The sequence below is a fragment of the Choristoneura fumiferana genome, chromosome 5, assembly GCF_025370935.1.
Source record: "Choristoneura fumiferana chromosome 5, NRCan_CFum_1, whole genome shotgun sequence".
Classification (NCBI taxonomy): domain Eukaryota; kingdom Metazoa; phylum Arthropoda; class Insecta; order Lepidoptera; family Tortricidae; genus Choristoneura; species Choristoneura fumiferana.
Window position 1 is genome coordinate 13,887,643 of NC_133476.1, and position 21,379 is coordinate 13,909,021.

The 21,379-nt window shown below is 38.5% G+C and overlaps 1 protein-coding gene across 1 annotated transcript in view; it reads left to right on the forward strand.

Moving 5' to 3' along the window:
* The window catches only part of dtn (transmembrane protein 132C dtn), a 91,772-nt gene that overhangs the window by 67,483 nt on the left and 2,910 nt on the right, over window positions 1-21,379 (forward strand). The window contains 25 exon segments of the mRNA XM_074088069.1: window positions 609-810; window positions 813-839; window positions 842-890; window positions 892-944; window positions 947-1,014; window positions 1,016-1,139; window positions 1,142-1,162; window positions 1,165-1,423; window positions 9,322-9,465; window positions 11,217-11,484; window positions 13,861-14,004; window positions 14,606-14,780; window positions 14,896-15,044; window positions 15,136-15,337; window positions 15,430-15,602; window positions 15,693-15,861; window positions 16,018-16,290; window positions 17,812-17,934; window positions 18,586-18,626; window positions 18,879-19,089; window positions 19,506-19,794; window positions 19,965-20,040; window positions 20,237-20,358; window positions 20,867-21,156; window positions 21,239-21,328. Of these exon segments, the coding sequence (XP_073944170.1) occupies window positions 678-810; window positions 813-839; window positions 842-890; window positions 892-944; window positions 947-1,014; window positions 1,016-1,139; window positions 1,142-1,162; window positions 1,165-1,423; window positions 9,322-9,465; window positions 11,217-11,484; window positions 13,861-14,004; window positions 14,606-14,780; window positions 14,896-15,044; window positions 15,136-15,337; window positions 15,430-15,602; window positions 15,693-15,861; window positions 16,018-16,290; window positions 17,812-17,934; window positions 18,586-18,626; window positions 18,879-19,089; window positions 19,506-19,794; window positions 19,965-20,040; window positions 20,237-20,358; window positions 20,867-21,156; window positions 21,239-21,328 (3,673 nt within the window). The 5' untranslated portion in view covers window positions 609-677.

Sequence of the window (21,379 nt, forward strand, 5' to 3'; positions counted from 1 at the left end):
CACATACATAACGAGCACCACTCGCGACGCGACTTCTCCTCTTACCTTATAAACTTACTTATGTTCATATGTATCTCTCTCAATCGGGAAAATATTTGTTTCGTTCACATAAAATACACTAGTCATGACACATTTAATAATTGCAAAATGGCCATACATTTTCCTCTTTTGCAAAAGGGTTTAATAAAATGACGGTAGGTACTACTTAATTTTATCTTGTTTAGTTGTTTACACTAAAGCTATCTAGGAGTTTTAGGAATTCGAAAGAACATAATTTGTTTTAAGGTAAATACACCTTGACTTATAAATATCGGAATGTTTGTAAACAAAGTGAGAAGAACTGACATCTTACTGCGGACATGAATGCACTTGGAAGCGAGCCAACCACGTTATGCTTCGACGCGCTTTTATCTCTCCTCGACAACCAAATAAAATATTTAAAGAGCCCTTTCTTCTTCCAGCCCTACAGAAAATAAAAGTCAGATACCTAACTTGAATACTAAGTGAAATGTTTGTTTAAAATTACTTTTGGTAAAATTATTACCTTTGAGGTAAGAGTATGGTTATCTATTAATAATAAATATTTAACCACTTATCTGTTGTTTCAGGTGCTGTGCTTGGCGTGGAAGTTCATTTCGAAAACAAAGACAGTGGATTTTTCTAAAGCACTCGGCAAGATGGAGTGGTGCGGGTCCACCCCCCGAGCCATGGGTACGGCTCTCCCGGGCGCTTTACTGTCTCTCGACCGGTTCACGGTACTCCAGGGTTCAGCACCAGCATCCGTGCGCGCCACATACGGACCTTTTTCTACCAACAAACAGTACCAGCGCGCTACACAGTACTGATCCATTAGAACCACCGAGGAGAAATGCAACTTGATTGAACTACAGGAGCGACAGCGCATAGACTTGATGTGTCAGCACATTTAGTTTTTCGAGAGCTTCCCGCGATGCACCTGTTCTGCGAGTGCTATTTCACACTGGTGGCGAAGGGGGGCGCGTAGAGCAGCTACCCGACACGAAGAGTTTGCATAACTTTACACGCCAGCCTCGGGACAAAATCATTGACAGCCACTTGTGGGCCCGAGGGAGAGGGAGGCGCTTGCTTGGCAGAACTGACGATACCAGCAACGTGGTGGCCGCGGATGGTAAAGGAAAGCGACCACTCGGACAGTGCGCTTAGCATACAGCGCTGCTGAAGCCAGTAGCGGCGAGTCAGGTGAAGGGTGCGGACGAGTATCAGTACAGCCGGCTGCCTCTGGGAGTGTGACTCTGGCGGGCGCAAGAGCTGGATACCGAGAGGCCCGAGGCCGTGCATCAGCACTTTTACTTCCAAGAGCACCTCTATATCCACATTCTCGATTACACTTGCCATTCGTCGTCCGGCGTGATACTGCACACTCCACCGGACATGTTGTCATCAGGTCAGTTTTTATCCAGTTATCGCATTAGTTTTAATAAAAAGCGCGCTTAAATATGACTTTTCAATAATATCGGTAGAGTCATAACAATATATTATCCATACTTCCATACTAATATTATAAATGCGAAAGTAACTCTGTCTGTCTGTCTGTCTGTCTGTCTGTCTGTCTGTCTGTCTGTCTGTTACGCTTTCACGCCTAACCGCTGAACCGATTTTGATGAAATTTGGTACAGAGATAGAATAGACCTTGGGAAAGAACAAGGCTACCTTTATCGCGAAAAGAGGCTTTAAGGGGTTGAAATAGGGATGAAAGTTTATATGGTGGAAGTTCGTCGCTGTCAAAGATAAAACTATAAAAACTTGGCATTTAGGCACTTAATAAGAAATAAGTCTATAATTGTTTGAGTTTTTTGAAAATTCGACCTGTGAGGGGATGAAATAGGGGATGAAAGTTTATGTGAAGGTCGTCATTATCGAAGATAATCGATGAATTTTATTAAACTTGCCATTTCGGCACATGAAAAGAGATAAATAGATATTGTTCGCACGTTTTTTAAAATTCTTCGTGTGAGGGGGTGAAATAGGGGGATGAAAGTTTATATGGAAGATCGTCATTGTCGAAGATAAATCGATGGTTCTTTATGAAACTTGCATTTGGGTACGTGATAAGAGATAAATAGATATTTTTCGCGCGTTTTTTTAAAATTCTTCCTGTGAGGGGTGAAATAGGGATGAAACTTTATATGGAAGATCGTCATTGTCGAAGATAATTCGACGGTTCTTTATGAAATTGACATTTGGGCACGTGCTAAGAGATAATACATATTTGTTCGCGCGTCTTTAAACTCTTTCCTGTGAGGGGTGAAATAGGGATGAAAATTTATATGGAAGATCGTCATTGTCGAAGATAAATCGGTGGTTCTTTATGAAACTTGGCATTGGACTACTTATAAGAAATAAATAGATATATGTTCAAGCGTTTTTGAAAATTTTACCTGCGAGGGTGTTGCAGAGGGGATGATGCAGTGTTAGTAGAGCTTCTAAGCTCATAGGCAAAATGTACGCAATGTGGGGTCATTTTTAGATGGCGTATTCACATAGACAGTCAGACATGAAAAATTATGATTTTCAGATTTTTCTTATTAATTGTGCAATAAGAGCTACCTTATGCAAAATTCAAGTTTCTAGGACAGCCGGAAGTACCTATAATTTTTCTGTTAAGGCAATTGGTTTGGAAATAACCTTTTTGACTGTAGCTTTTGATTGCCTTAACTTAAGGTTTGATAGACGGACGGACGGATAGCAAAGTAATCCTGTAAGAGTTCCATTTTTTCCTTTTTAGGTACGGAACCTAAAAAACATTTGCTCCTGCGCTTTTCAAATTTCAACCTATTTACTTGAAAATATGGGGATGGAAGTTCTTAAGGAATCCCAAACAAATTACTACATATAGGTATATTTATCGGATATGTGTAGCTATGCTTAGTAAAAATGCCGTCTTAATATAATCCTACCTTCCTAACTTACAATAAAGGACGTAAGGTGTCAAGAGTTCACTATGAAGAATTAGTCTTTTGTGTTGGCAGGGTAGATACACGTCGTATTGCTAAATTGTAGCTACCCGCAAAATATTTATGTTTACCAAAGAACATCGGTGGATGGATGGATGGAAGACAAAAAAATAGTTTAATATTTTAGCAATGTATTAAAATAGGTTATTTTCGGTAAACCGTAGAAGTTTCTATGTATATTATTGCAGAAATAGGTATCAAATAAATTAAATATTCCAAAATTACTATTCCACGGACGAAGTCGCGGGCCAAAGCTAGTATAACTAATATCAGTCTGTGTTCAAATGGGTAGAACAAAGAGTATTAGTACCTATGGGTGGAATAAGCAATGTCAAATGACTTGACACTACGCCACCCAAGAAGCTCTCTGCGCTGCGACTGACAGCGCTCGTGCCACTGCCGAAATGCTGTCATTGCAAAAGCCACTTCACGTTAACGACAACTTGACGACAACCGAATAACTTGCTTGTCGCTCTATTATGCCAGTTCAACTTAGTTCAACTTATGTTTACAGTCCCACCCAACTAGGTTTATAGAGTGTCAACCGCCTGATAGTGTTTCACGTGGGAAGTTATGCCTATTGTTCTGTCGACATTGCTCGACGTGCGATGAAGATAACAATTTTCATTGCGTTGTGATATGTGAAATTAAAAGAACTACATAGTAAAGTCAAAGTCAAAGTCAAAGTCAAAATATTATTCAATTTAGGCTAAAACAAGCACTTATGAATGTCAAAAAAAAATCTACCACCGGTTCGGAAAAACCTCTGTTGAGAAGAATCCGGCAAGAAACTCAACGAGGTATGTTTTTTTAAACAGATTTACAGAAAAGATTTAAAGATAGGAAAGTACTCTGAAAATAGGTATTTTGTTGACATTTTCACCCGTCCAGCAGCCGGTACTGAAACTCCAGCTAAGGTCACACAGAAGCTATATAGTTCTTTTCCAGGGAAATTCTATCAGGTTTTTACACGTATGGCTGTAAGAATAGGACAGAATTTAACCCGCGTCAGTCAGCGTTCGTAACTGCACGCTTGTTGACTAGCGCAGTAGGACGAAAGTTCTGGAAAGTTATGGGAGAAATGTAATCTGCCTCCTGTAAACGTCACCTTCGTAGTAGCGGTCCCAGACCAAATGTGGATATTGGATATCTGTGAATATCAGCTTTGCGAGGCCTCAGCTCCGGGTCTAACGGGGGAGTGTTTTGCTAGCAAGGGCGAAGTTTTGCCTCGGTTCAATTCAAAAGTAGGTTAAAGTTTCTCGTCACTAATGCATTAAGTAGATTCGACCATAATTAGAGTTGTATGTTTGTTTATTAATAGAGCGAAAAAACCGGTATTCGAACTGTTCCAGATTTGTTTTTACAAGATTAAACTAAACATACCTCCAGTTTTTTTAGCGTTCCCTATACACAAAGTAAACGAGGCGCCTAACTGAAATTATTGTCATTGTAGGGCGAGACTAATGGATTCATACTTAAATAATAATTATTATCTCTGAACGAAACGAAACGAAACATATCTCTGAACGAGCAATTCTTGTAATACTATCTAACATCCAAAACTAAAACTATATATAAACTAATGTTACGAAATAAATAATTCTTGTACATTTATTCATTTGTTTCTGGAATCTTGGTATCTAACGGCTCTAATAATTTCTATAAAATTTGCTGTCTGGGGTTTTTGGTGAAGAAAAATCGAAGTAGCTTGTTCTGTCTCACGCATGTTCTCGAGTTTTAGCCCAAGAGAAGCTCGGTCACCCAGGTAATTTGAGCAAAGACATAAAAATCTACATTAATTAAGTAACTACCTACTTGCATTACAAACATGACGACAACCGGATGGCAAAGTGGTTAGAGAACCTGACTATGAAACTTGAGGTTCCGGGGTTGATTCCCGGTCGGGGCAGATATTTGTTTGAATAATACGAATGTTTGTTCTCGGGTCTTGGATCTTTAATATATATTTAAGTATGTATTTATCTTTATAATTATGTTTATCCGTGGCCTAGTATCCATAGTACAAGCTTTGCTTAGTTTGGGACTAGGTCAAAGTTGGTGTCAAGAAGCCTAGTCAGCTATTGGTTGTTATAACGTTGTTTACGAGCAAGTTTGATGAAAATGACTAAATGGAATATTCACGAATGTCATTTGTAATTGTATATGGCGTACAATTATATTTATAACCGACTTCAAAAAAAGGAGGAGGTTTATCTATTCGGTTGTATTTTTAGAGCCAGCAGGAGTGGACCTATAGTCGTCTACCTCACCTACATACTATAATATATTGGGCTTCAATAACTCCTGCTGACCTCACCGACTTTAGACTGGTATAAAATTATTTTCATGGTTTCTGGTAATCTGTTCAATTTTTAATTATATATTTTTTATTCTTATAAAACTGATTATACAGCACAGGTATCTACAAAATCCAAAGTAGGTATACTTAGTAATAGTACGCTCAACATAATAATATAATATGAGTGTCAGAATTTTCCAAATAGAACGCCTGAAAACTAAGCCGCTTGGGGACCCGTAGCAAAACCTTTTTATAGAAAGTTTTTATGAAGTAAGTATTTAAGAAGATTTACACCACGCCGAAACTAATTTTGTACTTTTTATATAGATTCATTTTCTATTTATTTATTAGCAATTTTATAAACTTAGGCAAGCTTTTAAGGATTTAGGGCTATGAATAGTGTTCTACGTACCTCAAACTAAGCGTTTCTGTATTGTTTACTAGGTACCAATTAGATTTTGCCTGCTTTCTCGGCTTGATTGTCGCTAAGCCGTACAATAGAAGCCATAGGAGTAAAATCCTTTGTGCGTAATCTATAGCTACCGTTAGGTAGCTCATCATATATCTATATAGATATGCACGTACAGTATAGGTATACCTGCCTAGAAAAATATAAGGTTTATTCCTATAAAGGTTTATGTCTTGTATTTGTTCTATGTTTGTTTTTATGGCGTTAAATAATAGTAGATTGTACAACAAGAGCATAAAACGAGCCATTTTACCCGAGGTGTTCATATAGCCACCCGAGCCGGTACGGCGAGGGTGGATAGACACGTCGAGGGGAAAATGGGTTTTACACTCCGCTTTTCACTTCGATGGCGAGGAAATGAAATAGCAACAGTGGAAACAATGATTCACTTTCTATGTACCTTTTATTTTTATGCATTATTTTATTGATTTGATTGATTTTTAGTTTTATATAAATTAAAAAATATTTAAAAAACATATAGAAACTTTTTGGTTTGTGCCTGTTGACACCTGATTACCTTGGTCTTGAGTTGGTATTAGACGAAGATTTTATTTTATGCAATAGAGCATAAAAAGTCATTTTATGTCGCCTAGATATAGCAAAAACACGAACTTTACGAGCATGAGAAGTGAAAATGTATTTTCTTTCTTTCATTCTTTCTTTCTTATAAAATTTTAGTTTAGTTTATTTATTCATTTAATGTGTGTATAAGATTACACTATAATTTACATAAATGTCAGTTACGAGTTGCTACATGATTTCAAAACTTTAAAGAAACTGTAAGACAGCAAGACTTCTTTTTATGGCTTGATGCTTGGCTTGCTATACTGGTAGGTACTTGGTATAAATCTGGATTAATATTTGTGTAAATAGGGTGAATTTATTAATTTGTAAATTCGTTAACTGAGTAAAGTAAGGGATCCTGTAATTTATTGCCTTTGCCGCGTTTCAGTTCAGGAGATATTTTTTAGTTTTAAACTTTAGAATACTTAATAGATACGTAATAGAGTATTATTAAATTTTAGACACTTAATACTCAACTGCATGTAGTAAGTTCCTAAATATGTTCTTATTGTAGCAATTTTTAGGGTACCGTAGCCAAAATGGCCAAAACGGAACCCATATAACCCTTAAGGAAATCTTAAAACCAAGGAACCCTTAAGAGTCGCCAGTACGCTCGCCGCTGATCGTATTTTCATACAAAACTAGTTTCGTTCTAATTTACAAACAACACACTGAAACAAAAATAAAACTTTGCGACTATAATGGGAGCAGCTATTTTGATGCTTATAATTAGTTTTGGTTCATATTCAATGCAACAAATAAAATCACATTAATTTTAAGTTTTGTATGAGAAATGGAAATTCGTTATTGTTTTTTTCCCATTACATTTTATTTTAACCAAACCTAACTATGCGCATCGTAATGCCTGCCCCCATTATAGTTGCAAAGTTGCGTTTTGATCTGTAGTGCTGCTTGTACATTAGAACGAAACTACGTTTGTATGGGGACGCGAGCGTTGAACATATTTTTTTTTGTCTGGACATACATATGTCTGCTCTCAAATTGAGATAGCATCAGCTTGCAGGTATTTCACATACAAGTAAATTTCACATAAAACATGGAACCGAAAAGCTCATGGGAAATTTGAAATGTAATTTCGCACATAAATTCGAATTCTTGAGACAACTACAACACTTCCAGCCTAAGTAGGTAGATACAGTGATCAGTAGATAATTTAACACGGGCGATTAGCTTTTAGAGCTCTATGAAATAGAATTATAAATAGAAATAGAAGTATTTATTCGCACTTCGCAAATTAAATTAAACAGAAAAAAAACAATTATTAAGTACAACACTAGACTCAATTTTGTAAAGATCAACACCTTACTTATGAACGTTTGCTGCTGGTTTTAGTTTTACCTACAACAATGGATGGCTAGTAAATAAATATACGGGGAATCTCAGCGACGCAAGACTCGCGTCCCATTCTGGCCGGCACGCTGTATGCGCATCTGAGCCAAGTTTGAGTTACGGCGCGCGCTGGAAGCAAAGCTTTTCACCTAAATGGAAATTTATATCGCGGCTCAGGATGCTTAGGTATTGAATTTATATCACCCTATATATTGAGGATATTTAAATATATGGATTTATATAAAATATGGTTACTATATACAATATCAGTACGGATAAGAGTACTTTCAATTATAGGTTTATAAAGCTACAGGAGTAGGTACTTAGGTATGGTTGACGTCTCTGATGGTGGACAGTGTGTCATTTTTGGACCATGAATGAAAATACCACTTGAAAACCTATCTTGGTTATTAAAATTGTTTCATTATTTGTAGCAACTCTGTCTAATGATGGCGAAGGCGCAAGCCTTACGCGTGAGAATAAGATAAGTAGAACTTCGTTCGCTAGACGGACGTTTTAACATTGATTCCATTAGGTTGGAGATCGCAGTTCTTTTTGAAACCATTCCGTTCAACTTTTAAGCCGAGCTTAGACTTGCAAGAAAAATCGTGCAAGTCGCATTACATTGCGGCGCTCGATTGACCACTACAAACTCGTTGGCTTTACGGCCTCGCAATGTAGTATGCACGATTTTTCTAGCAAGTCTAAACTCGGCTTTATATGTATGTAGAATATTTATGCTTCTAACAGACACCTGACGTCTATTCAGAGCGGTCCAGTTTCTTTGGATTATTATATGCGATACTATGTACACTTTGTTGCTATCAAAGGCAGCGATTAATATTGAATGGGGATCGAAGGCCGAAGGGTCTTATTGAACGATCTCGTATCTTTCTTTAGTACATGAGTTACATAATACCTACCCAGTGGAAGTAAATAGGTATTCCTGTCAACGGGCTTTACATATGTAAAAATGGATCTAGTTACGCAAAAGATGATGAACATTTTTCTATCTGATGGATATACATAATTTGGTTTCTTAATCATTTAAATACTTTTTACATATATTTTCTTATCATATTGGGACACCGCGTTTTTTTTATTTATTTCCGATAACTATGACTGATGGCGCAGTTCATTAATAGAAATACCTGTTAGGTAATTATCTTAATGACCAAGTTAAAAAAGGCACAATTATGTTCTTTGAGCATAATATTAGTATCTCATTGAAAGCATTTGCTTTGACGAATGTTCCAAATTTAGGACGTTGGGCTTTACTAGGTTAAAAGTCAGATCAAGTTAAAAAAATTGGCACAATTATGTTCTTTGCGCATAATATTAGTATCTCACTGAAATCATTAGCTTTGACGAATGTTTTAGATTTAGGACGTTGGGCCTTACGAGGTTAAAAGTCAGTAAGAATTTCAAAGCCTATTTATGTAAAGAAACAATCATACCTATTGTACTTTTAATTTTTTCTGTAAAAACTTAAAAAAAAAATTGGTAGATCATTAACTTGAGCGACTCTACGTCAGTAATATGTAAAAGTACTAAGATGCCTAAAATATTTTGCATTTTTTTAATTAAGCGATAATTTAAGCGAGCTCAAGCTATTTCACAAGTATTAATCATGCTTTTGTTTATAGAATGAAAGTGAAGTCCGGACTGCGTCTGATCAGCGTGAACGCCGCGAACTCCCGGTGGGCGGTGACGGCGGAGGTGAAGCCGCGGACGGCCACAGTCACCGCCACGAGACTCGACCAACCCCTCAACGACGACAGCGGGCCGGCGTGAGTCTATTATATATTTTTCACACCTCTCCTTCGGGAAAGTAACTTTTCCTCCCTGACGAGAGGGAGCTAAGTGCAACTTTTCTGTTCAAGGCTAAGTGTTTTATTGTAAATGACATTTTTTGAAGTTGATAATTGTAAAGCCATTTTCTATGCTGGTTGTTCTTTAATAATACTTATTTCGATATTTTTTTTTTTCAAGTTTCTTAATGCTCGGTGTGAAAAGTTGTATGAGCCACTCGGGAGCAAAATTTTTTTCATCTTGGGCGTTAACACTTGAATCCCTCATTACGCTCAGGATTCTACTGTAGAATCCTTCTCTATATTCTGGATTCAATGTACGCCCTCGCCGTAAATATACCATTTTGCTCCCTTGTGACACAAATAACTATACTTTAACTTTAGAATAAAGCGGTACTTACATTTGAGAAAACAAAAGACGTCCTTTGTGATGAAACTCATTTTACTTTCATTAGTTTCAACGAATAAAATAGTAGTTGTTTGCAACTAGTAGCTTTTCATTTCGGTGTAAAATAATGAACACTGTATAGTAAGAGTCAAACCATCTCTTACATTCGCGGTGATTCATAAAACATAAGTACAACGAATACCTCTGCAAAGTACCGCATTATAATCCTTAATTTGTATCTAAAAATATCAAATAGAGTTAATTTTAGCAGCAATCGCAATTCTATTCGCTCAATTACGACAACGCACGCTTCACGAGTTTTGCGGCTTACCAGTAAAAGCTATGTTAATCACAAGAATCAGAACAAATATTCTCATGAACGGCGGGGTTTTCTTGGAATGCCATTGGAATCTCATTTCACTCCGGCCGCTCAGTGCACCTCACTAAACCACAGTCCGCTGCTGACTGGGCCACTACAGGACGGATTTAAAGGATCCAATTCCATTTCTATTTTCTCAACCCTCGCTTTCGAGCTTTTCACGATCCTATTATGAATAAAATAGGTCAACTGCGCTGACAAACCTAATAGACGTCTCAAGAATAGTCTCGGAGCAAAACCACTGAATTATAGTTCCTGCAATTCATGCATGAAAGTGAAGTACTGAGTTATGATTTACTATTATGCGGTAAGTTAGGAAAATTAGAATTAAATGACCTAGTTACGTTACAGTGCCTTTAGTTATACTGATGAACTTACCACTAGTAAGTTAACTGGTCACTAGCTTATAAAAGTGTCAATATATCAAAGCTTGTCCCAAAAACATAAGCAATTAAGCTATAAAATCTATTTCAAATAAAAGACATCCAAATTTACACGAAAAATTTACGTTCTCCTAATTTATTACTTGCATTTGTTTAACGAGTTTCGTGCAAAATGTTAACATTTATTTCTTGTTACAGTGGGTATTTCGCAATAAAATAAAGCCGCGTTCTCATTTCCCCGGTAGGATTTGTTCACAATTTCGCTCACGACTAGGTATGTAAGGTTGCATTCGCGGAGCTATAAATCGGGCGGGCGGTTGGCGCCTTGTGCCGCTTAATGAAACTCGACGTCACGACTTTTCAACTTATTATTGCTTGTAATCTTGCTTTCTGCAAGAAAGCTCGCGCTAGAGAAGACAAAAGTACGTGAAAGTTTTTACGAGTTTTACGACTTCATGTCAAGTTGCAGTAGATACGATACGCGTACGCTAGGAGAGTTATAAACAAGTAACGCGAGCTCTGTGTTAATGAGAGATGTGATGCGTGATAGCTCTACATAAAAGCCATTAATTTTGAACAGAAACCCAGAAGATTTGAGCGGTCCCGCGGGTCCCGGTTGGGAAGAGGTGCTGACGTGGCTGGTGGAAGTTGGTGCTGAAGGCGAGGGTGACGCCGAGGGTTCAGAAGGGGAGTCTGGCCGCGGGACGGCGAGGCTCAACTGGTCGGCCAAGCTCTCCGCGTCGCCAGCTCCCACCACTAGCAGCGAGGAACCACCGCACGAACACCGAGTCATCACCAGACTCGATATTGAGAAGGATGACATACAAGCTGTTTTGCCTATTTCTAAGGTATGTTGAAAACCGTCGTTCATCAGCTATCAGAAAAATGCGATTTTAGTGTACAAAGTTTTTTTTTTTAATTACCTATTTAAGGCTGAAATGTGGGTTCTTAATAAAAAGTAGTTAAAAATAAATTAACTAACTCGAAAACCACTCAATTTTACCTTTAGGCCTTAGTTAACTGGACCAAATCATTTTTAAATTTCTTTGTTGCAAATTAGCTCAGTAAAATCCTTAAAGGAATCGATCGAATTATCAATCACCCAGCTTATTCACGTTAAATATATGTTTAACTAAATTAAGAAGGATTTTTCAAAGTAGGTTGATTAGATATCTATTAGATAACTACTCGTATAAAGGCTGCATAACAGGTTGTTCACTGTTTCAAACGTTCTTGCGCTTATCATTCAGTTAAATAGGTAGCTGAATAAATTAAAGGTATTAAGTAATTGAAAATATCTTATTAAAATAATGAAAACGTGGGGCAATGTCATATTCGTTAGGGTCAAGTGTCCCAAATTAGCAATTTATCGAGACGTCCGCTACGGGTCGTAAATTGGCCGCAACGTATTTTCTTCGTAATTAATGAAACGAAGGGAGCTCCTTTTATTGCTATAACGACATCTTTATCGAGTTTCATGGGCTTTTACCGAGTCCTTGCCAGCGGCGCTGTCGTGCTATTATCTGTGAAATTGGCCGAAAAAATATAATAAGTTACGTTACCAAATTCCTACCCAAACCCTTCGGGGGTTCGCGGCAGTATTGCTCTGATTGTTCTTATTATTTCTTGGGAGTAATCTGTGGGACGCGCTGTTGTAACAAATCCTATAGATTAACATTTAATGGTGAGCTCTCAGTATGAATGAAGTGCTCTAATGGGAGCTTTATCGCGCGGTAATGGAGGTCGGAAAGAACGCCGCCCACTTCGGCTGCACGCTGAGGCGTGCTCCGCTAATGCCGATGAATTTTGGATAAGTTCTAACGCCATCGCACCTGGGTATCAATCGATTTTATTATTGCATTATTTAAACCATCTGCTGCTACCTGCCTATTGTTAGGCGTAACGTAACCTTCTGGAGTGTCAAAAGTACCTCTGGAGTGTAAATGTAGTCAAACAAGTGTTCTATTTATAACAGAAACTCATAGGAAACACTACGATTTATATAAAAAAAAAACCGTTAGGTATCTAATTTATTACTGTGGTTTCACAACTTTCTTGAGATAGTTATCGATTCGGAATCACTTTTTAACCAAATGATGTTACAAAATGCCTCTTTATAATGAACTAATTAAGTTAATATCTTGGAAATGTTGATTTATTTATACCAAGATAAGCATTAATTATACAAGATCCATATCACAGTGTCATTGTTGACTGAACAGACATGTTTGTTATAAATTAATTTGCATGCGACGGCTTAGTGTGCGGCCCCAGCACCGCTGTGTTAATGAAGTTAGAGAATAATATTTATTAAGCAATTACTTTATCTCATATTAGCGCGAGACCAATTAACTCGGCCGGGCCCGAGGCGGCGAGGCCGGGCCCGGCCCGCCGTATCACCGGTATCTGCCCACTGACGGATGAACGCTCAGCACTGTCTAATGTTGCGCCTAACTAACCAACTGCATGATTAAACTAATTGAACAAGGTATAATGTGAATCTTTAACTACGCAGTACAAACACACAACCATTGTTGCGTAGGTACAGTGCAATTACTGAATGAACTAGTTAGTATTGTTTGAGCAACCGTTATCTACCTGCTGCGTTATAGTACCTGAATGTATCGTGATAACAAATTGATTGATGATGGCCCCCCAGCAACAAGTAGGAGGCATGTTTTGCCAAAGTTAAATGGTAGGACAATCTAGTTGGCGACTGGTAGATAGAGCCGAAATTTAATTAACATGCTGGGAACTCATAGAGCTTAGGTTGGCTGAAAGGAATTCTATTCAGCCCCTGTTCCTATTGATACTGGATCGCCAGTGAATTAACAATGGCTGCAGTCGATTGTGTTTTCTGATCACTTCACCCATAATGATTGGCTTCCTATTGGATATTGGTATCCGTAATGTTTGGATTCCTCATTGGCATTCGTATATACATGGGCCTACATTATATGTTAGTATATTAGTATCCTGGACTAATTTACTCGTACGTGTGCAGAGACTTGACAATTTTGTAGCTACAACTATGCACACACTTTTTAAATTGTACATTTCTTGTAAAACTGACAAAACTGGTAATTTTCTCACGGTTCTAGTCTATAGACAACAGTTAAGGACTGTGCGACGGGTTCAATTTAATTGGATAATGACCTGAGACAGGATAAGGACCATTTTTAATAAGCGAACAAACTAGTAATTAGCTGTTATTATTTTTTTAGAACTGGGAGGTGCTGAACACGGCTGTACTTACCGGTAGACAAGTATCTCAGGCCATGAAGGTTCTGATAGTGTCACAGGCGGGGCAAGTTGCTGACGTCACGCTACAGAGCTCTTGCCATTCTGAAGACGAGAGCGTTCTAAAGGTGAGCTAACTACTTACCTCACAAACGTAATGCATGCCACCATTAGCAGAGTAATGTTAGAGGGCTCTCAGAACAGAAAGCATTAACATCGCGACATTATAAAGTATCCTACTTGATGCAAAGTGCATGTCGCTCGCTACGCTCTTTGTATGTAAGTACCGCATGTCTCTGCAGCATTAATTATGTTACTACAAAGTAAAATGTCATCAGGATGCCAATAAAGACCACCATCATGTCCGGTTTAATGAATCCACCGCAACCTTAGTCATAAATTACAATGTTGCCGTAATTAAATGGGTTGGTCAAAATGACAAACCGACATTTACACCTCCCACTTTAGTCGGTTAAAGCTCACTCTGTGTCTAGAAAGTAACTAAGCTACAGGAAGCTGTCATTATTATTTTAATGTATAAATTACTTGCCGAGGAAGTAATAGATCTTGCTCTATTAAGCTCACTTAATAGTCAATTAGATACATTATACTCCATCCGAACCCACAATTTCAACAGATGATATCCCAGGATAAAATAGTACTCTGTGTATCTACATTACTAAGTTTTTAGCGTACCTAATTAATGTTGTTTTCATGGTTTATCGTTAGGTATCTTCGTCATGTAGCTCCGTGTATGTGGATGGCTCTGAAATTAGGGGGTCCTCAAATGCCTCCGTGATTGTCAAATATGGAACATACACGGGTTTAGCTCGATTCACGGTTTGGATGCCAGAATACCCGTTGGAAGTGGAAGTGGACAACAGGCGACTCTCGCAAATCAAAGGTAAAGTTCCATGAACAATCATCATATCAGAACTGAAATAGCTAATAGTAATTTTATGGATAAAACTGCACCTCGTAAATAAGTGAAATATTAACGGTTCTTCTTTCTTTCATAGGTTGGAAAGTTTCCGAAGATCCCAGTACAAAAGATAGGCTGAAGAGATCCCTATCAGCACGTGGGTGGGGCGGCTCACGGCCTGATGGTACAAATTCCTTGTCTGAACAGCGCTCTTGTCGATTGAGATACCAGCAGACAAACATCGAAGTAAGAATCCATTCGTAAAGATACTGTGGTACTCGTAGATATACCAACTCTACTTGGAAAAGGTGGCGCTAACTTTGTTGTTTTTTTCCAGGTTTACGCTCGTTTTCTTGCCAAAGACCACGACTCTGGTCGTGTCTCATATTTTGTGTCACGCCGCACCCGTCTTAAAGTGACCGAGTTAGTACAATCATTGATGCGTGTGTCAGACCCTAGAATTGCTTCGTTAAGAGGACGAGTGCTGCAAGGGAGAACGACTGGTCTCACCGAGGTGCAAGTGTTGTCACCAATCACAGGTAAATAAAAAGTTGCTAAACTGCGTCGGATAAATAGATAATTGGTTTAGTATGATTAAATAATGATACTTATATGACACTTCTTCACACAGGTCGAGTAATAGGTCTACGTGAAGTCAGAGTAGTAAACGATAAAGTGACTATCTCCAGGTTGCTAGTGCGGGTCATCTCTGGCCTACAGCTTAACATCTCACCTGACCCAGCCATCGAAAACGGATACGTATCTGAAACCACTGTTACTAGGCGACTTACGGCGCAATATCAGGTTTGATTATTGTTTCTTCTTTTATCTCTGTTTATAATTGTAAGAAATCTAAGCGTAAGTTTCTACTGACCTTTTGTTTAACGTTTCTAGGAAGGCCTTCTGGACATTGACATAGAGTTCGCAGACGATACCCGCACGGCCCTTCGCGACGTAGCAGTATCCGACTATTTCCTTCTAGTCGAAAGTCTTGATCCTGAAGTAGTTGCGTTTGCACCGATGCTTGCTTCGAAACATCCTCGAGTTATCGCTGTTGGAGAAGGTATAATATACATAATCAATTCTTTGGTGTGATCATACTCATTGTGTGTCGCATTTTGCATCTGCGAACAATCTATCCTTCTGGTAGTGAAGAGGAAATTAATGACGAATCTACTCGAAAAATCTTGCATTTCAAAAGAATATTTTTCAATTTCAGGCAGCGGTGAGCTTCTTCGTGTGACCCTTTTAACACCGGAACAATGTCGTTCGGGACCGCTTCGGCGTGTGGCCCTCCCAGGAAAAGGCGATACAAAAACGCCAGCCAACATCAAAAATATACCTGGAGCGTTGGCCAGTGCGGCTGCTAGCGTAGACGTAGACTTCAGCGGGGGAGACATTCCTCAGCGACCGGACACTCCGCAGAATGACGACATCATGGCGCGAGGCGGCGTTAGGACTGGCCTGTCCGATCTAAGCGATGTTTTACGAGGTAATTTATGATCAAAGTCTATAGACATACATAAGTAGGTGTGGGTAGAAATTATATTAAGCTTTAAGCAATAACAAACTTAACAATATAGGTTAGCTTATCTACATCTGGCCCGCTCTACGGGCCCGCTAATATTAGGTATTAACTTTTAATCATGTGGGTAGACCTTGATTTTTTGCTTCTTGAATATGCTAGGTACCAATTCATTTTATTCGCCAAAAATTTGCGGAAAAAAATACACTGTAGGTATCGTATGTCGTATAACCGATGGAGATGCAATGACTACTTATGAAACACGAATACGCAACATCAAGTTATGTGCAAGCCTAAGGGATAAAACAGGGCTCAGATAAAATATTATTTGGAGTTTTAGAGAATTAAGCATGATGTTTGTTTGAGAACAAGTGATTACCGAGCTTTAAAGCAGTCTTCCTTAAACTAGTAGGTAGGTACAAGTGATCCATTTGAGGAATATGTTTTTGAGTAAAAAGTTTGTACGGCTTCCCTAACAATTGAAATGTCACAGCTGCAGCTGTCGACGTATCGGTTGGCTCCTGTTAACTAATAGCATTTACTTACCCTTAAAATAGAAAATACTTAGGACTTAATCGTTTGAAATTTGAGTTCACTGCTATATCGACAGCTAAAAGATTAAATGAACTATAATTAAAGTAAATTAATGTAGTTCATTGACATGAAACTTCGCAAAGTAACACCCGAATCACTAAATTAGTTAAAAGATTGTTTAATTGATTAATCTGTTGCCTACTCACTCACACTAAATAATAAATTGAGATTTACCGTCCCAAATAGGTTTCTGCACGAAGGCAGTATATTGGCGAATAGAGGTAGCTGTTTTGCATTTTAAGCGTAGCAAGACTGGTTTTTGTTCATCGACAAAGATTTATCGAAAAAAAACATTTTGGCAATCGGGTGCGCCAAAGTTCGTATATTTTTTGCAAGTCATACTGTAATGTTTGTCCGAATTATTGTTTGTTATAATTTTTTCCCACTGAAAACGAAAAATTTTCTGGAATATTTAAATAGTCATGCTATAGAAAACTGTTGGATTCAAAGAAAAAAGATTTATGACAAACGATACATTCTGACAATCATTAAATTTTGACAAACATTACATTCTGACCTTCGACAATTATGCTAGCCGATGGACCCGTGGCAATCACTAAGTAGAGTTGCTTTAGCATTCAAATTATTTTGGTTGTATCAACAATTTATTGTTGTTAGTCTGTTCCGTCAGCGAGGGGACAAAAGTAACTACAGTTTAATAGAAGAAATTTTTTGTCACATTATACTAACATGCTTATTAGATGACCAATTATAAAAGGGGCTTAGAAGTACCTACCACAAAAATGCATGTTTGGCAAATTTAATTCTATAAACTAAAGGTTTAAAGAGTGAATCAGGAGACCGTAAAACTATAGCAAAGAGTGACAAAAAAAGTTGATCGACCCTTTTACAAGTTTCTTACATGCCTTTACCGATCAACGCTACCTGCTTCAGGTTTCAAGGACGAGAACAATCACGAGCCGACGGTGCAAGCGCAGCAGTACGCGTCGATCTACCGAACGAATGCGGCCGCGCATCCTCGCCATCCCAGCCCTCACATGACGCCCGTGGAAATTGGTAACTATCACAAAAAAAAACAGGCTTTCGTACTGAAAAAGGAACCCTTGTATCACTTAGTTTGTCCGTCTGTCAAGCCCTTTTTCTCAGGAACGCAAGTTTTCTGACATCTTGTTGACTAATCCACATACATATTCATCCAAATTTCAAGACAATCCGACTAAGTTACGTTTATTTGCAATGTTTTTTTCTCAATCGAAGTAAAAAGCAGAACTTTTACTCGTCCAATCAATGGAAGGACCAAAATGGATTTTATGCTCTTGCCGCGCGTTTTGCACTTGTTTTACAATTATTGTATCGTTTATTAAATATAGAATACGGATACGTTCAACGACTTTGAAAAATTTGATATTTTCGATAAATATAGGAAACCGGTAAGAACTAAATCTTAAACATACATCATACATTGTCTAAACGGTCATTCCAAATCACATTACAATGTATCTATGTAGATACCTACCTAATTATATACATTGTAAATGTGTAGTGAACCTACTTACTCGTACTACAAACCATTGATAAAGTCAACTGGCCTACTGACCTCTTGACTCTACGATAACGAACCGCTGTTAAATTGTTTCTGTTTAAACAGGTCAGATTTCCTAATTAACTATTGAAATCCTCGATCTAATTATTTATTTTATTTTACAGGAATGTACGTACTACTGGTGGCATTCTGTTTCGCTATAGTGGTAAGATTCTTTTTTTTTTGAAAACCTAAATATCTATATATTACCTACAGAATTCACATTTTTACGATCAATTACTATTTTAATGCAGATCGGACAAGACGCTGAAATAAAAACTTTATCACTAATTATATGGTTAGTTAGGTATGAATTAGTTAGGTACAGGCAAGTATACTTGCGAAACATAAAAATTCTGATACGCGATTTATAGATACTTCGATCACGTTCATGATGGCGTTGAACGTTTGCTTCCAGATCTTCGTAGTATCGTGCGTAGTGTACGCGTCCCGGTTGAAGCCGGTGCCGGGCCGGCTGAGCCCTCCGGCGGCGGGCGGGCGCGCCCTGCCGGCTGTCGCGGAGGGCGGCCGGCTGCAAGTCGCAGGGCTCGTCGGCACCACCCTTGGCCTGGCCCGCGAAAAACAACCGCGGGAGTCCACGACCAACGCGCATGATTGGGTGTGGCTTGGTAAGTAACACTGACCTCTTTAATACCTGAGTACCTAAGGTTAATGCATTCACTGTTTTGATTGAATATTAGCTTTTACCTCTCCCAGTGCCATAAAACTACTTTTGCCAACTATGCGGGCTTAGATGCGTTTAAGACACTGAGTAAAAGAAAAGTGATCACTTATCTACATGCGTTGGAGACACTGAATGGTGCAGGTAGTGAATGTGTTAATATATGCGTCTGCGATATCAAAACAAGATGCATAGGTTTAAATCCGAATTTGAAGCTGAAATTCTTCGAACATGGTGTAAATAATTTAAGCACGTTGTAATGTCAGGAATGAAATAAAAGTTTTTTACACGTTGTAAACCAACTAGGTACCTACTACATAAATTTGATATCAATACCTAACAATACTCTTTTTCGCATTCCAGGACGAGCAACAATCGAGCGCAATGGCAACCGCCATTCGACCAACCGTAACTCGGTGCAGCCCGACAATGGCAACGAAATGCGGATCACGGCCAACCCACTAAATCATAACTACGCAGACCCCGAAGACGCCATAAGAGATAATGGAAATGTTATGGTCACTAGCTTCGACAACCCTAACTCCATAGAACTGCCATCGCAGAGTGAAAGACGGGATGTCATCGATTCGACCACCTACTGCAAGAAACCGAACAGACATGCGAGACATCACTCCGGAGACGGACACTGGCAGTAAGTATACTACAACAATAGTTGCTCAAGTTACTTGCTGAATCGAATTAGAACCTAATATGTTGCAGCAAATATTTTGTTTCACCTACATTTTTAATGTGTCACGTTGTTGCTAGTTTTGGATAAGAATATGTACCTACATTAAATCGTTTCCCCTTCTTGGTATTCAGCGCGGATGCAAGCAAACAAGACGACTACCGCCCTCCCGTGCCTCCTCATAGGAACTCGTCCACCCCGCAACCCCAGGTACCTGTCCCGCCTCGAAATAAGCATAAAGTAAGATTCGCTTTCACATATTTTTTTAAGCTATGCGATGGAATACCTAAACATGCTTTCATAATCACTTAAAATTGCTTGATTAACCTTATGAGTAGGTACAGTATCTTGAACAAATATATGTTTATGATAATTTAGATCTGAGATATCCTTTTTTCATCGCCAGATCTTACCGGAGACCGTCATGCCGCCCACTAGACGGAGTCATTCTAGAAACCATCACAAAAAACACGACCGAGAACACGAATCCACAAGACGATCACCCGAAATTGCCCGGCGCCCAGACCGGTAAAAACAGCTCAATTAAATTTTTTTGGGGCTGTTTCACCATCCATTGATTAATGTAACTGACGGTTAAATGTGAACCGGCATCACATTGAACCGCCAGTTAACACTAATCAATGGATGGTGAAACAGCCCCTTAACTTCGCTTAAGCATCGCCTGTGTGTGTTTTTGCTCTTTTATTTATAATCGAATAAACGCGAACCTTTTATCTTGCAACTGGCACAAATTAAAGGAAAAACAAATTACTAAGAAATGAAGAATAAGAAATCTTTACAGAGATAAGGCTGCATATTACTTTGCTTGTATATTTTCCTTATATCGACCTGTTTTTCTGTATTGGTTTTGACGTCGTGTACAATAAAGAGTCATTTATTATATTGTATGTAGGTACTGTAGGTACCTAAGTAAAGTTAATTGCTGACTGGCAAAGTAAAAGGTTTTAGTTCCTCCGTAAAGTAACGCCTAGATCAGTCAGTTATTTGAAATAAAAGTGCACCTATTCGATTTCAGAATTATTGATTTGAACAAAACCGACGCACCATATCTATCGAGCCGAGACATGAAAGATTACAAAAGCGAACTGAACCCTATCCCGCCTCTGAATGATATAGAACACAACGCTGTAGAGAATCTTAGCAAGGAAGATTGCGCGAGGCTTTTCGAGTTCGACAACGACGCCCCTCTCGTGCTCGAAAATAAAGATTACCGCGAGATCATCGGCCTCAACAGAGGCACCGACGACTCACGACGCACCTTCACCAAGCCCCAAAGCCCTGACTATATGCATGACTCAGGAATTGGTGAGGATATTTGCATTTTAGGTAACTATGCTTATATTGCTCTACTACCTATCCAGTGTGTAATACAAATCAATGATTTCAGGTTTACCTGAAGTACAGATGCGGCATAAGAATAACTCCAAGGAATCTAACGTCAAAGCAGATTTCGTGGAGGCTGGGAATCAAAACAAAGGTACTTAAAGAGATTTTCTACTCTTTTTGGAGTAAGATCATTGCTTTGGAT